Genomic DNA, 18,570 nt, shown 5'->3' with positions numbered 1-18,570 from the left:
CCACAATCTGCTCGATCTTTGCTCAAGAGTCTTTAATAATGATCTTAGCATGTCGTATGAGGTCTTCCATCTTTCTTGTTCCCATATGAGTACTCCTATGCATTTTGGATAAGACTCGTCGTCCTAGTTCCTCTGGCAGGATGATGCTGGAGTCTGTGGCCCTCCACCAGCCATGTAAGCATTGGGTCATAGGCAAGCGTTTAATCTGTTGTAAGTCAGTGCCAGTATAGTTGCGGGTGTCCGGCAGGGTCGGTGCCCCCAGATAGGGTAGCGTGGTTGTTAAAACCTGGGTCACCGAAAGGGCCGCCTCCTTTGCTTTTGAGTCAGCTAGCCGGTTTCCCCTGGCTACTGGTGTGTTTGCTTTTTGGTGTCCTGGACAGTGGATGATAGCTAGTGCCTTGGGCAGCCAGAGGGCCCTTAGGAGTTCAAGAATCTCTATTTTGTTTTTAATAGTCTTTCCCTCTGTTGTCAGAAGCCCTCTCTCTCTGTAAAGGGCTCCGTGGATATGAGCGGTGGCAAAGGCGTACCTGCTGTCGGTGTAAATGTTTATTCGTTTACCTTCTTCCCATGGTTAGTGCCTTGTCCAGGGCGATCAGTTGTGCCCGTTGAGCCAATGTTCCGGCTGCAATGGCTCTGCCCAGATGATCTCCGTCTCTGTGGTTACGGCTGCCCCCGCGTATCTGATTCCTTCTCAGACAAAACCGCTACTGTCCGTATACCAGGTGGCGTCCGCGTTCGGCAGTAGCCGGTCCCAGAGATCAGCCCTGATTCCGTGCACCTGTGCCAAAATCTTTTGACAGTTATGCAGAGGGGGGTCCCAGTCTGGGTTAGGGAGTAGCGTTGCAGGATTCAGGGTTGTAGGTGGCTTGAATAAAATTCTGGTGGGGTTTAGCAGTAGGCTCTGATAATGGGTCAGACAAGCATTCCTGATCCAGCGGTCTGGGGGCTGTATGAGTACCCCTTCAATAGCATGTGGGGTGGTAACATATAGTTCTTGCCCCATGGCTAGCTTGTCTGCATCCTTGACCATAGTGGCCACCGCGGCAATAATTTTTAAGCATGGGGGTCATCCAGCGGCCACCATGTCCAGCTTTTTAGAGAGATAAGCTATGGGTCTTTTCCAGGGACCTATGTACTGGACAAGGACCCCTTTTGCCACCTTGTCTTTCTCGTCTACATACAGGTAGAAGGGCTTGGTTAGGTCAGGCAACCCGAGAGCTGAGGCAGATAGCAAGGCCTGTTTAAGGTCATTAAAGGCCTTGTTCATGGCCTCTGTCCATTCAAAATTTTGTTGGTGCCTGGTGGCCTCATAGAGGGGTCTGGCCATCTCGGCAAAACCCGGAATCCATAATCAACAGAACCCTGCCGACCCCAGGAATTCACGTACCTGACAGACGGTGTGCGGCTGTGGGATCCTTAGGTCGGTTTCCTTCTGCGCATCCGTCAACCGTCTTTGTCCATCCTTTAATTTGTACCCCAGGTAGCTCACCTCTGCTCTGCAGATTTGGGCCTTTTTGGCTGAGGCCTGGTATCCTAGAGCCGCTATGGTCTGGAGTAAGTCCTTGGTGCCTGGCAGGCAAGTGTCCTGGTCCTCCGCCACCAGCAGGATATTATCTACATATTGCAATAAGGTCAAATGAGGGTGCTCAGAACGGAACTCACCCAAGTCTTCGTGTAAGGCCTCGTCGAGGATGGTTGGTGAGTTTTTGAATCCTTGTGGTAGTCGAGTCCAGGTGAGTTGGCCATTGACGCCTTTCTCAGGGTCCATCCATTCAAAGGCAAAAAGGTCTTGGCTCTTGGGTGCTAAAGGCAGGCTGAAAAAGGCACCTTTTAAGTCTAATACTGTATACCAATTTTTGTCTGGAGGAAACGTAGAGAGGAGGGTGTATGGCTTTGGGACCGTGGGGTGCACATCCATTACTCGCCAGTTGACTTCCCTTAAGTCCTGGACTGGCCTGTGATTGTTAGAGTGCGTTTTTCGCGCTGTCAGCAAGGGACTGTTCCATGATGATTGGCAGAGCCTTAATATGCCTGAGTCTAGTAGTCTCCGTATGTGGGGCGTGATTCCCGTTCACTCCGCGAGAGGCATGGGGTATTGGCGGACCCTGACAGGGTCTGCCCCCAGTTTTAGTTCTATGTATATAGCCAGTCGGTGTTGGGCCAGCTCAATTCCCCTAGTTTCTGCCCATGCCTGAGGAAATTCCTGTAGCCAACAGTCAATGTCAGTCATTGGGACTGGGGGCATCTGGTGGAGACGATATTCATCTTCCAAACTCAGGACAAGCACCTGAATCGGTTGGCCTTCTTTGTCTAGGATTTTTGCCCCTCTGGGGTGGAAGCAAATTTGTGCCCCCATCTTGGTGAGCAAGTCCCGACCTAACAACGGGTAGGGACATTCAGGGATGACCATGAAGGAGTGGGATACCCGGCCCATGCTGAAGTCCACAGTTCTTCGGGTAGTCCATGAGTACTGTTTGGTCCCCGTGGCCCCTTGAACCCATGAGGTCTTGCTCGCCAATTTCCCCTGGGGTTGTAATAAGACCGAATGTTGTGCCACAGTGTCCACTAGAAATTCAACTGGTTGCTCCTCCACTCTGAGAGTTACCCTGGGCTTGGGGAGGGGTACCGAACCCCAACTCCCCTAGTCGTCCAGGTCCTCCATCTCCAATATCTTGGCAGGGGCCTTAGATATTTTGTTAGGGCAGTCTTTCACCCAGTGGCCTTCTTTCTTGCAATAAGCACATTGGTTTTTGTTTAGTTTAGGGTGCTCCCATCAGGGACCAGGGCCATCCTCCTTACCTGTCCCTGAAGTCAGCTTCTTGAGGTGCCTCCATTTTTCCTGTGGGTCATCCATGGTTGTAGCCAGTGGGATCTTAGCCAAATTTCGGGTCTGCCCATCTCTTAGTTTAGTCTGTTGCTCCTCCGGGCTTTCTCTATTATTGTAAACTCTTTCTGCTACTATTATTAAGTCCTGCAGGCTCTTCTCTCCTAGCCTCTCCACTCTTTGTAATTTCCTTTTGATGTCTGGAGCAGCCTGATTAACAAAAGCCATGATAATTGCGGCTTTTGTTTCTGGGGCTTCTGGGTTCATAGGGGTGTACTGCCTAAAAGCCTCTGTGATTCTAAGAAGGCTGCTGGACTCTCATCCTTACCTTGTCTTACATCATATACCTTGGCCAGATTAGTAGGCTTGCACGCAGCAGCCTTGAGACCTGCCATTAGCGTCTGGCGGTAGACCCGGAGTCTCTCCTTACCTTCAGCCGAGTTGTAGTCCCAGGTAGGGCGGGATAAGGGGAAGGCAGCGCTTATGAGGTCTGGGTTTTGAGTCGGCTGTCTATCCTCTCCCTGGACAGACTTCCGAGCTTCCACCTGTATTTGTTCTCTCTCTTCGGTGGTGAAGAGAACCTGCAAGAGCTGCTGACAGTCATCCCAAGTAGGCTGGTGGGTAAAGAGAACAGTATCTAAAAGCCCAATTAAATCTTTAGGGTTATTGGAGAATTTTGCATTTTGAGTTCTCCAATTATATAAATCACTGGTGGAGAACGGCCAATATAACATTGGTTGTTCTCCAGACTCATCGGAGTCTGGCCCCATGGCGTGGAGCGGAAGGGCAGTGGAATTGGCTGGCCCCATATTTGAGGGTGGGGCTGCCTGGTGGGTCTGTCCACGTGTCCCTGCTGCTGGCCCACGCACAGGAATTCCTTCATCAGGGAGGGGTGGTGCCACTCCTTCAGCCCCTGGTGCTTCCAATGGAGGGGCGGAAGGGGGAGGGGGAGCCTGGTAGGGCAGCAGATGAATCAGGTCCTCCGGAGAAGAATCTTGCAAGACCAGATAAAGGGGCGTTTTGGCCTTTGTTTCAGTCTCCTTCTCGGCTTTCCACAGGACTAGAATCTTGGTAGGTCCTGCTTTGGGGGGTAAGAATGGTTTTAGCCAAGAAGGGGGGTTTTTAATCATGTCCTGCCAGACCAGGATGTAGGGCACCTGGTCAGGGTGGCCGTCTGGTTTGTCCTTGAAGATTACGGCCTTGACCTGCAAAATAATTGGTAGGTGGAAAGTTCCTTCTCAGGGCCATCCCACATCAAAGGTTGGCCATTCTGACAGGCAGTAAGTCTGAAATTTCCCTTTTCTTATGTCTTTGTTCAATTATGAGCCCTTTCCTTAACGTCCGAGAAGTGGGAGAGCATAAGAGACAGGGGGGTGGTTTGGGTCTGCCCCATTTCATTCCACACCAAGACACAAACAGTTATGAGGATTAACAAGGACACAATAACACAGACAAATGTTCCAGCACGGCCACGGAGACAAAACAGAAAGTAAAACGAAGGGCTGGCTGTCCGTAATGGCAGCCGGCTCTCCTCACAGATGAGGACTTCGTCCTCCTGGGGGGGGGCAAGAGACGTCTCCCAAGACCCCTGGTCGACAGCTCGCCAGTGCGTCCGCTTAAGCCAATGCCAACCCAAAGACAGTTTGGAATTCCTACAGGTAGAGATACAGTATAGAGCTCTCAGAAAATATGCACGTGAAAGGTAGAAGAAGTTGAGTGCACTCACCAGATGTGGGACCCTCTGGGTGGGGTCCTGGGGGTCTCTCGAATCCCGGACGAGCCCCCAAATGTAATGCCCCTGATTTCGAATCTGAGAGACCACCAAGGAGCCGATACCGAGGCAAACGCACGAGGGTTTATTTGCAAGCTCGAGCTTGGGCCCAAGGATACTTGACAAAGCGGAGCAGGGACTTGGGCCCCTAGGTTAAGAGGCGTAGCAGTTTTATAGGGACCAGTGGCCAATGAGATTGTAACACACACAGAAAGTTGCATAGTCATGTCAGGCCACACGCAGGTAGCCAATTGAATTACAATTTACCCTATAGTAACTGTTTGAACTAGCCTATCACTCTGGTCAGAATTGGCACGCAAGTTTGGCAGGCAAAAGGCAGGGTTTACATTCTTTGGCGGTTAGGGGTTCTGCATTCCTATATGAGCTGGTTTCCAGTAAGGGTGTGCTCAATGGTTTGACTAGGGTGGGGGAGTGTCTTAAGCAGTAAGTAGGTCATATGGGGGTTATACATGAGATGGTGGGTGTAGCACAAAATGGAGTTAGTCTTGCTCTGCTTGTCCAGGGGTAGGGGATTTTTGTTAAATTCCTTGGGTCCCACACATACTATATCACAGGCTGACACAGAAATAGGTATACAGAGCTTTTCCAGCAAGGCAGCAATATTAATTTTAAGCACAAAAAGAAAATTTCCTAAGATCACAGTATCATAGACCATTTTATCAAGCCACAATTCTACTAAACTAGAAATATATAATAAAATATGCTTTAATATATTTGAAAACTAAATATGCTATGTCAAGTAACTCTCGTTAAATAATAAATCACAATGGAAATTATACCACAGTTAGAATGAAACTATGAACAATGAAACTATTATATTTTAAAAGTTATGTGATATGACCAAAGAAGGTTTATCAGCTTTAAAAAGATACAATAGGACTCAGTGAGTACAATGTAAGAAAGAAAAAAAAGTGTATTTATCATCTTATATTACCGGCCCATGTAATTTTCTCCTGATTGTGAATTAGGAATCACAGGTGCTCCTTTCTTTTTGCAAATCCAACATCTTAGGGTCCTTTGCTTCCAATAGCCAGTTGGGGAAAGTGGTGGGTGTGTGCAGTGAGAAAGGAAAATATACACAGAGACAAGGAGGTGGCAGGGCAGAGGGAAGAGAAGAAGAGAAAGAGGAAGACAAAGGAAAGGCTATTCTCTTAACAGCTTCAAGCTGGAAACTGCATATTATTTCTGCCTATCTTTCATTTACAAGAATTAATCTCCTGCCCCCCTCTAATGCTCAGGCTCTCAGAACTGTTGCGAAGTACATAGATCTTCACAGTCCACTAAGTCTCCTCTGTACCATTGTAAATAGGAAATGGCAGTCTCCGTGATTCCTTTATTTGCGAGGCCAAAAACAAAGAAGCCAGAGATTTCACACTCTTGGGAAGAAAGGAAGCAAAGAGGCCTGCAGGCTTTCTGCAAGTGGAATGTTTCAGGGGTCTCAATGGAGTAAAAGGCTTAACAAACCACAGATAAGTCAGGATGGTTGTAGGAAGTTGGGATGTTTGGATTTGTGACTTCAGCAGTAGAATAGATCTAAAGTATAGTTTCGTTTTAGTCAGGAATCCTTGTTTGGATTAGGACAATATAAACAAAGTATCAAAGCTAACTTTCTGTAATGTATGCTAGTTGGAAGCAAATATGGAATGAGTAACGAGATTGGAATTCAACATCACAGAATTGTCCATGTTGTTCATTTTTTGGCGTGTTTCAATAAAAACCAAAGGCCTGACGATCTGTACATCAATTGAGTTGACCACAATGATGATCTTGGGAGAATTTTTGCATTATAGTTTCTTGGATTTCTGTAACCTTCAAATCATTTTCAGGTGTATATTTGGTCAACCACTATCTAGTCATGCCCGTTTTGAATAGGATGGATCATCTACTCTTGCAATCTACATTTTCTTTACATCTAAATTCAAACTGTTTGACTGAAAGAACTCTAGTGTCTGTATTGAGAATAATCCCAGAGCACTTTTCTCTAACATTGTCACCAGAGGGGAAAATCATTTCATATTACAAAAAAAAAAAAAAAGATACTTCTGAACCACTAAAGCTGCTAATAATGAAATAAAGAGCTTTGAGGGGACAACTGAAACAAGAAAGAAAAAAAAAATCCCAGTCTCTATTGCCAAGAAGATTACATCCTAGAACTAGATCTAAAGGAAAAAACTTTTAAACAATTGCATTCTGACTTGATTTAAAAAATTTGGCTTAATTTTTGTTTTATTTTTTAAATAATGCTTAACTCTACACATACATAATTCCTTCAAATATTTGAAGGATATAAGTACATTCTTAATATTTGTCATATGATGCACAATGTTTTACTCCATTGTCACAGTCATTTGGTGTATGTGTATTTTTGATATATATATTTTTAACTTTCTGGAAACTCTAGTAATCTACCTTTCTGTAAGAAAATGTGTTGAATGTTAAGTGGATTAATCAAACTGGTCAGAAAATCTAGTCATAGGAATTATTTAAACATCCTTAGACTATGAAGTGGCACCCAATAGGAGGTGAGAGACAAAATTTTAAGCATAATAGTTAGGAAGCTGAGGTTATTTCACATTTCCTATTTTATTTTATTTTTTTGTTACTATTTTATTTTATTTTATTTTATTTTATTTATGTTAAAATGAGAGAAAAGGGGTGAGATGTTAAAATTGGGGGAAGGTAACCATGGGTACAGCTATGAGGAATTAGCGGTAATAGAGGCTGAGAAAATGAAACAAGAGTTTATAGTTTTTGAAACAGGACTATGAAAGATTATTGTAAAGGGTTCAAAATATTTAAGACTTGACAGGAAAAGTCTTAATTTTAGAGCACAGAACACAAAAAGGATGAGAGTGGTGAAATTCTTTCATCATACATATAATCTCATTTAGTTTTGATAACAGAGTCTAGTGTATCTGTAGTTAAGAGCACAACTGCTAGAAGTAGACGTCTTCACTACACATTTTGATTCTGACATTTAAGAAGTGCATGCATGTCCAAAGTGTATGACTTTAATTTAACTTTCTCTGCCTCAATATCTTCATCCATAAAATGGGGATGACAATAATATCTATATCAAAAGAAATTTTAATACTAAACACACTTTTTTTTAAGTTGATTTGAGAGATACAGAAAGAAAGGGAACTTAAGCTGGGAGGGGCAGAGAGGGAGAGAGAGAGAGAGAGAGAGAGAGAGAGAGAGAGAGAGAATTCCAAGCAGGTTCCACATGATGTGAGTGCCCAGCTGGAGCCAGGACTCAATCTCATAACTGTGAGATCATGACCTGAGCTGAAACCAAGAGTCCAAAGCTCAACCGACTGAGCCACCCAGGTGCCCATAAACACACTTTTAAGCATCATATCGTGTGATTGTTAGCTATTAACATAACATCCTTATGCAATATAATAGCATTATCCTCAATTTATAAATAAAGAGACTCCACAGTGAATTAGTCTTTATTTTTTTTTTATTTTTTTATGTTTGTTTATTTTTGAGAGAGAGAGAGAGAGAGAGAGAGTGTGTGGGTGGGAGGAGCAGAAGGAGAGGGAGACACAGAATCTGAAGCAGGCTCCAGGCTCTGAGCTCTCAGCCCAGAGCCCTATGCAGGGCTTGAACTTAAGAACTGCAAGGTCACGACCTGAGGGGAAGTCAGATCCTCAACCTACTGAGCCACAAGGCACCCAGATTAGTCTTTAAAATTAAATCTAAACTACTTACTAGGACTAGAACTTTCAAAACTCTGCGTATGTTTTCAACCTCTCTTTCCATTACCCTCTTCGTTGCGATTTTCTAATCAACTAACTTTTTGTGTTCTTCACAGAGGCTAACTTCTCCTGCCTTGGTTCCTCCGACCAGAATGCTTTCTCACCAGCTCTTCTGATATTTTCCTTCTTCTCACCCACCAGTGCTCAGTTCATGCTGAACCCTCTGTTCCAAGTAGTCTCCACTTATCTCTTCAGTACCAAGCCCTTGCTCCTCAACACGACCCCAGAGCCCCTCCATACCAGCATTGCTTGAGTCTTACTAGAAGAAAAAGCAAAGCAGGACCTGTGTCATGGTCCCTAAGCCAACCCTTCAATATTATCAGATCATAATCTGTGAAATGCTGGAGAAAAACTGGTTCCAACATTTAAAATGTTTCAAAGCTGCCGTTTGTCTCTCTACTATCCATCATTTTTTCTGTAGTCTTTAACTGAAATGTAGTGAGATTTCACATATATATCTCTTATACATCTTATTTTGCATAAAATGAGACCTAAAATATCTTAGGTTTGTAAATGATGAATTTTTAATACTTAGTAGTACAAAGAAGGTAGAAAATTCTGTTGTAAATGACAACAGAATTCTGTTGCATAAAAGAGCAAGAATTATAATCAATGCTTTAGTATAAGAAATATTTTGCCTCAGTCCATACAAATCCACCTGGCATCTTGAAAATAACGTAAATTGCATTGTCCCAAATGAGACTGAAATTATTTTTACACATCTCTACTCATCTAACTAAAACCATAATCCACCTGAAAAAGTCCTTATCTTTTCCAGCACTTTATTTTGTTGGGATTAATTAGAATACCAGATACAGACATGAGCAACTCACTTTCAGTCTTATTCAAAGCAATCATTAGGGTCAATTTAGAGAGGAAAGACATATCCATATTTCTATAAATATAAAAACAATAAAATAACTTTCCTAAGCTTAATAAAGGAAAGTTATTCTAATGACAAAATACAATAAGATTTATATGGTAGAATTACATTATATATGTATTCAACTTGACTATATTTAATATTCTTGATCATCCATATTGAGACTTACAAAAAAAAAGACAAAACAAAGTGGGATTTTTTCAAAGATAGAAAATAACAGATTAAATAGCCTGGGCAATTCTTATTATCAATCTGCTTACTGAACTTATACCCAACAGTGAGCTTGAAATAATTAGATTTACCTGTTCCCTTAGGTTCAGAACCCCCTGGCCCAGAATTAGATAGATCTCTCCTAATGCTGAATGTGATTCTAGATATTTAAGGGAGCTTTTAAATTTAATATAGAGCCCCCCAGTGTAAGTCAACTGCTTCAGCTGTTACAAAACAAAAGAGTTATTTCTTTCAAATGCTAGAGAAAAACTTTGGTGAGTTATAGCCAAGCATATGAGAAAAAAAGGAGTGTAGGTCTTCAACATGGCAACTTTCTAAAGAACTTTGAAGGGTAATTTGAGTTTAAGTGATTTCTACCTTGGTTTTTAGATTAGGATTGCCAAAGACAATTTTGCTTCTGTATGATTGTCAAGAGAAATTTTGGCTTTAGGTCCTGACTCTTCCAAAATAATCAGCTCCACAACAGTTAGAAAGAAGAGCAATTTTGTTCACTTTTGGCAACCATCATCATTATATTTCATTTTAATGAATATTTGCTAAACAAGTTTACAGGGTAGGTGCTGTAATTCTGCTCAGAACTCTGAGATGTTGAAAGAAAATTAAAGCACATTTCATTTCACTTTATTACCTTCATTTGTTTGTTTTACTTGAGCCTATATATCTGGTGAAATTTTTACAGTCATGCTATATTACCTTCCTTTCTTTTATATTCCACTTTCCATAATATTTGACTTTGCTCATTGCCCAAACCTTTTCCCTTATTCTTTCATGTGTTTATATTTCACATTTTTGTATGTCCACATCCTCTAAGGAAAACTTAAACAACATATTTCAAATGTATTTAGTTCAGTATTTAGTTCACAGCTCTGCTAACACAATCTTCTGTAGCATGTGCAATTCTTAGAATAAGGTTCACCTTGGCTATTTGCCATTATCATTATTTCTGTATGAAATTGATTAGTGATATATTTATAGCGCTTATGATATTTTAGCATTACTACATAAATATATTCTAAAGATACCATGATTATTAAAAAGGGGAGGTGTTCCCTCAAGCCCCCAGAGGATCAGGTTGATCTGTGGGTCATACAGATTTGAACGAACTAGAAATGTGTGACATTGCTAAAATTAGTATCTACTTTACTATTTCTTATAGTAGTTTTCATTTTGGCATGTTCAGGAATATCAATGATATCAATATAATGATAAAATACTTTAGCAACTTGACACTTACTATACTATGTTGTCATATTTATAGAATATATACATGTATATATGAATGTATATATACATATATACATATATATATGAAAGCAGCATGTGATATCAAATAGTTGATAGTGTATTCTTTTATTAAGCACACTTTCTATGGTAGGAAACATTCAGATAAGAAATATAGTTTTAAATAATAAACAAGAAAACATGGGGTGCCTGGGTGGCTCAGTTGGTTGGGCAACTGACTTGAGCTCAGGTCATGATCTCGCAATTCGTGAGTTCAGGCCCTGCTTTGGGCTCTGTGCTGACAGCTCAGAGCCTGAAGCCTGTTTTGGTCTGGGTCACCCTCTTCCTCTGCCCCTCCTCCACTCACACTCTGTCTCTTTTTCTCTCAAAAACAAAGAAATATTAAAAAAGAATGAAAAAGAATATAAACAACCTTCATTTTCAGCAGAGTATTAAATTGTGCCATCACAATTTAAATACATACTTTTATTTACTGTATTCATTACTCTAATGTCTAAAAACATTAATAAAAGCAAATACACTTTTGTCTCCATTATATTTTATCCCTTATTATCTATAAAATGAAAAGGATACCTCATTATAAAATTAAACTCTTAATGTTAATAATTTTAAATGAATGCAATTTACCATATGATGAACAATTCATAAAAATGACCTCAAGGTTTTAAAGTGAAATGGCATACATTTTTTCTTTACTTAAAGCAATTAGAGGGATGCCTGGGTGGCTCAGTCGGTTAAGTGTCCAACTTCAGCTTAGGTCATGATTTGTGGGTTCGAGTCCTGCATTGGGCTCTGTGCTGATAGCTTGGAGCATGGAACCTGCCTCAGATTCTGTGTCTCTTTCTCTCTCTGCCTCTCCCCTGCTCATACTCTCTCTCTCTCTCTCAAAAATAAATAAACATTAAAAAAAATTAGAATCTGTTTTTACCAAACTCTCAAGATTCAGGTGGAGGCAAATATTTGATGAGTCTTTAATTATATTAATGTTTAAACCACATTTACGAATAGGTGTTTTCATATTTCTTCTTCACAACTGTGTAACAATAATTCTGACAAGCATTTCCTTTAGAAATCTTATAAAATAAATATCTTATTAAGATTGTATATGAGGGGCGCCTGGGTGGCGCAGTCGGTTAAGCGTCCGACTTCAGCCAGGTCACGATCTCGCGGTCCGTGAGTTCGAGCCCCGCGTCGGGCTCTGGGCTGACGGCTCAGAGCCTGGAGCCTGTTTCCAATTCTGTGTCTCCCTCTCTCTCTGCCCCTCCCCCATTCATGCTTTGTTTCTCTGTGTCCCAAAAATAAATAAAAATGTTGAAAAAAAAATTAAAAAAAAAAAAAAAGATTGCATATGAAATATTTCCAGCAGCATCCTGGAGTTCCTTGTATGAACATATCAACATTGAACCACTTTTGAGTTGATTTCCTTTCTTGAGAACAGCTAAGCTGCTTCACAAGGATACAAAGAAAGCTGTGGGGAATCAGAAGACTTAGAAGCCCAGCATTTTTCTAGTTTTGACTTCTAAGTATAGAATCGAAATCCTGAGGCAGGCCTCATTGTGCTCTGTCTGATAACATCCTAGTCACCGCTTCCGTTATTTTTGCTAGGAGTCCCTACATCTATTAAAACGCACTTCATCCAATACAGTAAACTTTTCTAGTTCTTTTTGGCAAAAACATATTTTTAAAATCTGATTAAGATAACACACTTCGGAGAGTCATCATTACGTGTGACTACTAAAGCAATAACGCAAATGAACTTGGGAAAAATAAACTGGGAGAAAATTTTAGATGTCATTATCTTCAGACTTTGATAAGTCTATTTGACACTTCAAAAAAAATTGATGCTAAGGATTTAATGCTTTATGAACACAGTTTTTCGTTCTAAAGGGTTTAATTACTCTGGGTGGCAAATTACGTTACCTCTGTAAATAATGTGGAGTTGAAAGCTTCAGTAATAGACTGTCCTTATGCCTTAGACGTAGAATGACAGTAATGATATAACCTGGAGATGCTTTAAGGCTATTTTTGTCGATTCCACTTGAAGATTGGCCCATTACTTCTGGCATGCATTTCAACATTCTACCATTGTCCTACAATTTTCTGGTGTTCATTTGTCACGCTGACAGAAACCAGTTTAAAATTTAAATCCATGTCCCTCCTGAATCCCGTAAAAGAGTTTGTAGGCCGAAGCTTGTGCAGTGACTGATGATGCTTCTGTCAGGTGCCAGAAGGTCCAGCGGAATCGCTCAACAAGTTTCTTAACAAGATAAACAATAAGGAAGATTACAGAAAAACAAATGGCTTATCATGAGGTTGCTTCCCTGGCATTCTTCATATTAGTCCCCTAAAGTCATTGCCCCAAATAAACCACTTCAAAAGTGGGAAGTATTCCTACTTGTATATTGATATTTAATTCTCTCCTAGCTTATTCAGTTTATCATTTGTAGAGAAAGAGCACACGATTGAAATATATGGTAAAAGATTCCTTAAAAATATACCTTGATTTAATCAAGCACTTTTTGTTATCTCAAGGATATAGGTTGGTCTGATCATGCACTAATTCTACTATGAGTTTATACATCATTATGACACAGTTCTCTTTGTTTGCCGATTTCCAACATCAAGACAATGTCCTTTAAAATGCTTTTCCTTTAAACTAGCATCTATCAAAATCTGAGCCATGGAAGTTTATGGTTGCATATTTTCATCTCCATACAAGCCATGCTAAATGGGTGTTATCCTGAGAGAATTTTTTTTCCAACTGCATATTTAAATCTACCAAAAAAAGCCACAAAAGTAGATAATTAAGACAGAGGTATATGAGTGATTTTATCTGGATACATGGAGTTATTGTGTTCACCCCCTTCCACTTATGGCAGAATATGTGTGTGCCCAGGTTAAGTCATTTGTAACATGCATTTTATCTTGTATAAGTGGTCTGTAGTTTGAAAATATGGTAATTTGTTTATTTTATCTGCTTAGCCGTTGCATTACTCTCTTTGAAATATTAAATTTACTACATATCACTTATGTGTTCACCTTTGTTACATTTGTTTATTCAGTAAAATAGAGCCGCTAGACAAGAAATTAAGGGCTGTGTTCCTGCGTAAAGCTATAGACATAACACGCAGATATGCACCACAGCTTACCTTAACGTACCAGGAGAGTTCTAATGATAGGCTGTTGTATTGACCTAAGTAAATTGCTTTAATTTTTGCAAAACAAATCAGATAATATCTAATTAGATAATTAGTTTTGTGTATTTTTGTTCTTGAATTATAACCACTTATTAGTTATATCAGTTTAGATCATTTGAAAACTTTTTAAAAGTTCTAGTGCTGATAATTCACATGAAATAGTATCAAAAGGAGGTAAAATCTAGAAAGATCTTTGTTGTCATCATGTTGTGACCCATGTGTTACAGAAAAGAAAAACAGAGAATGATTACTGAAAACATTTTTGGGAATAGTACTTAAAAAGAACAATTGGTCGTTAATGAATATTAGAAGCACATTTTCTATTCATTCATAAAATACATTAATATTGCACAGCAAAAGAGAAATCATTAGAAGTACAATTCTGTTGATTCACCTTCACTTGAATACACAACAAAGTCACAGAGGTAGGAAACACCCATAATGTAATATCCCTAATGAAGTGAAATGGAATTGTGTGCAGTTTAGTTTCTAAACAGAAAGAGATATCCACTCACAACATATTACGAAGATTTCAGAGGACAAAATGTTCTAAGGTTTTGATATCACCTGTGACAGTTAATGTTCCTGAAAATAATGACACGGCTAGAAATGTGTAGACTTCATAAAAAGAGCACGTCATGCTTGTCTATGAGACTAAGTTTCCACCAGAAACAATAGCTTCATTAAGTGGATAAGACCAGGGGTAAACTAGCTGTTCTAATGGAAATAACATAAATATAATTGTATTTGCCATACCCATGATCAATACAGCCCAGTATTCTGGTAGTGACACTCTGGACTATTAAGCCTTTCTACTTGGCTAATCTAGCATTTCAAACATAAAATTTCTAAAAGCTCTCTATTCCCACCAGATCTAACATTCTCTTTTGTCTCTAATTATAACCAAAGACATTTTCATTTTCCTGACCACTTATGTGTGGTGATTTTGAATTTTCACTATACCCATACTTCCAAATTCAGGTATCAGTTCTTTCCTTTGAATGTCTCCTACTTTAAATGCCTCCTTGTCATTACTTTCATTGCTGCTCTTGTTCATGAATACATCATCTTATACCTGGATTGCTGTAGAGATTTTCTAATGTATTTTCCCAGTCTCCCGTTTCTCCACATTTATATTTCAAACTAAATACTACTGAAATAATCATCATAACACTATGGACAGACTCCTGCTGAAAAATATTGATGGTCTCCCTTAATGAGAGAATAGGTTTTAAACACCTTGACCAGCATTTAAGGATCTCCATATCAGAACTTGTGCAGGCTGTGTAATGCACAAATACTGTTCTTCAGTAATAAAAACCATGGGTTAAAAATATTTAACATTACTGAAAAAATTATCCTAGGTATCCAGGATGACAGGAGGAAAGAGAATGCTATAAATTTAGGGGCACTAGTTAGGAAGAAGGGAGTGATCTCTTGGACTTTAGATCCCATGATTACTAAATATCTATGGAAGCACTCTATGTTGGTGTTTGGAAACAATGCTCCATGAATAATTTTATATGTCCACCCGGTCAGAGCTTTCAGAACAAAGAACACTGGTATTGGATTTAAAGAGGATTAGATGGTAAACATGACTTTGAAGTTAGACGTTGTACTGCTCCAAGGGAATGTAAAATAGCCTTTCTCCTGGATCCATTTGCTTAGCTTCTAAGTACAATAAATTCTGAATCATTTCTTTACATTTCAGACTAGAGAAAGAGATCTAGAGATCCTCTCTCTACTGCCCCCATCAATCCGCAGAGAAGATTTGTCTGTATTCCAGAACAAAGGTCTTTTTTATTCTATCTGCAGAGGGAGAGTGGTCAGATGTACCAGCTGCCCTACACAAGCTCCAGGTTTCATAATTCCATCTGCTCTGGTGCAACCACTGCATGTAGTGACATTCTGCTCTCATTGCATTGCCCTGTGGGGGATTGGGGTACGGGGAATCAGAGCTGCTCAGATTGCTCTGTGAATAAATAAAAAGTCTGTTTTCTGATCCAGAAATACAGCGTTTCTGTTCATATACATAGATAGATGTTGGTATGAATGATAATACACAGATTATTATAGAGATAGACATACATGTACTCTGTATTTGTGTACATATATAAATACATATCATATATTAATACATATATGTTTATATGCACATATATGTATACATACATATGTATATCGTGTAGATGCATATATATGTGTGTATACATATGTATATACAGGGTTGTCCTTTCTGAGAGTAGAGCTTGCCTATGAAAACTTCTGGAAGCTGAAATAGGTTAAGTGAAGAAACAATTATCATTAATTCATATAAATTTTTTTTCAAACATTTCCAGACACCCAAAACAACTTCTTTTAGGCTTTTCTGAAAACGTAGGGCACATCTTGCTAAGGATGCACAAAATAAATGAGATAAAGTCGATGTTCACACACACAGTTGAAACGTTATGGTGGCTTGGGATACTGAGATGCTGCGTGTCATTCCTGCAAAAGGAGCTTGGCTGGGGGGAGGCAGGGGAGAGGGGGCAGGGGCACTGTCACTGCTAGGGGTGAGTACTGACTCTATAATGGTTTGTGGCAAAACAAATGCTGAATGCTATTTTTGCTTTTTACCCCTTTCCTGTAAAAGTGAAAAAATCCTTTTTGCTTTTTTTTTTTTAGTTAGCAAAAACACATATGAATGTAGATCTTTCATAAAAACATGTGTTCTAATGTGCAGTTTTGAAAAGTGGGGTATACCTGCATGAGTGTGTGTGTGTGTGTGTGTGTGTGTGTGTGTGTGCATTGTGTGTGTGTGTGTGTAAAACTGCAGCGGGCTATCATATTAACAGTGTAATACCTAAAATCCTGTATAGTTTCAGACCTGCCTGTTAGTAGGTAATCTAGTCAGTAATCTAATCTAGCCAATAATCTAGTCAGCTTAGTTGTCACTGTAAATAAGGTTGGACTAGGATTCTGAAATAGGATTTTTGAAGCAATGATCTATTTCATAAATAAAACGATGCAGCTTAAGTAAGGATCATGTGGCTTCAGTATTAATGATTTTTTTTTTTCTTTCAACGTTTTTTTTTTTTTTTTTTTTTATTTTTGGGACAGAGAGAGACAGAGCATGAACGGGGGAGGGGCAGAGAGAGAGGGAGACACAGAATCGGAAGCAGGCTCCAGGCTCTGAGCCATCAGCCCAGAGCCTGACGCGGGGCTCGAACTCACGGACCGCGAGATCGTGACCTGGCTGAAGTCGGACGCTTAACCGACTGCGCCACCCAGGCGCCCCAGTATTAATGATTTTAAGCTACTGAGAAAGCCTGAGGAAAGAAAACAAACGCAGGCCCTGAAATGTAGAAAGAATACCATATTGCCAACTGGAAGACGCAGGGAAATAAATATGAGTTTTTGACCCATATCAATAGGAAAATACCCATTATCTGGCACCAATTAATGCCCTCTGGCTATTGGAGTTGCTAATTTTGAAAACCATGAGATTTCAAATTGTGCTGAGATGGTTGGGATTAAGGTTGAGAGTGCTCTAAAAGAAATTGAATTTTTCACAGTTATGTTTGTATACTCATACCTCCCATAGCTGTTTTCTGGTCTCTGTGCCACTTCTGAAGGTGGTGGTTTATACCCCATTTATGGTGACTAAATGAGCGGAGTGAAATAAATGTTAGAAGAGGGAGGGCGGAGGACAAGGAAGGGAAGCAAGCCAAAGTCTTTTAAGTGTCCTTGTTCCAAAGAAAGTGGGTAATCTACGTTCTTATGCCAATTCTAAAACATAATACTCCTGTATTTTAAGTGGTAGTTCTGCTGAACTGTACATCCATGCTTCCTATTGTGGTTCTGTTCTTGACGTTAGTAAACACAAAATTAGATACTTTATTAGAACCATAGAAAGCACTTGAAGACTGGATGTAACAAAGGGAGCAATGGACGAGATATGAGCAGTGGATGTCATTTGCCCTGATATTTTAAACGTAACGACACTGTATAAAGATTTAGTCCCCATTATGTTCTGGAACAGAATTTTGCAGGATCCCTTTGGCTAACTTCGGAGAAGATGTAAGTATCGCTGATAGAAAATTGAACAGTGTCGTCCACCTTTTACAGGTGGCTGGATAGCTTGAACCACTGGCAGCCTGAGCTCGTTTGGAGAAAATTGTGTGACACCACATATGGCTTTCATGTACCTAACGGGGAAAATGAAATAATTTAAAATGAACATGAACTGAATAACCTCCGCATGCCACTTCCAGCAACCATCCATGTTCGCTCACCGCATATACCATGGCTGCAAACCTGCTGTGTATACTCTTTACTCCATGCTGCCCCAGGCATCTTTAAGAGATGCATGATCAGCAAATTCAGGATCCCTAAATGTGCATAATTAATATCAGTGGAGGTTAATTATAGCTACCCGTAAAGCTTCATTACAATCTAGCAGAGAATAAAACCAATCCGAACATTTTAATTATAATATAAATTATAATTATCTAGTCAGAGTGGTAGTCACTGTAAACAGGGTTAGACTACTCTTCTGAAACAGGATTTTTGAAACAATCATCTGTTTCATAAATAAAACAGTGCAGCTTAAGCAAGGATCCTGCAGCTTCAATATTAATGATTTTAGCTGCAACTCT

At 39.9% G+C, this 18,570-nt stretch overlaps 1 protein-coding gene across 1 annotated transcript; it reads right to left on the bottom strand.

Moving 5' to 3' along the window:
* Positions 1 to 2,071: 2,071 nt before the first annotated feature.
* Positions 2,072 to 12,814, bottom strand: LOC116738225. Its single transcript, XM_032594118.1, is given in 4 exon segments — positions 2,072 to 3,120; positions 3,123 to 4,029; positions 4,230 to 4,476; positions 12,657 to 12,814. Coding segments are annotated over 4 exon segments (2,361 nt in total).
* Between the last annotated feature and the right edge of the window lie 5,756 nt (positions 12,815 to 18,570).

The sequence above is a fragment of the Lynx canadensis genome, chromosome C1, assembly GCF_007474595.2.
Source record: "Lynx canadensis isolate LIC74 chromosome C1, mLynCan4.pri.v2, whole genome shotgun sequence".
NCBI lineage: Eukaryota > Metazoa > Chordata > Mammalia > Carnivora > Felidae > Lynx > Lynx canadensis.
Note: the sequence above shows the minus strand (reverse complement) of the source record. Positions and strands in the feature narration are given on the sequence as shown.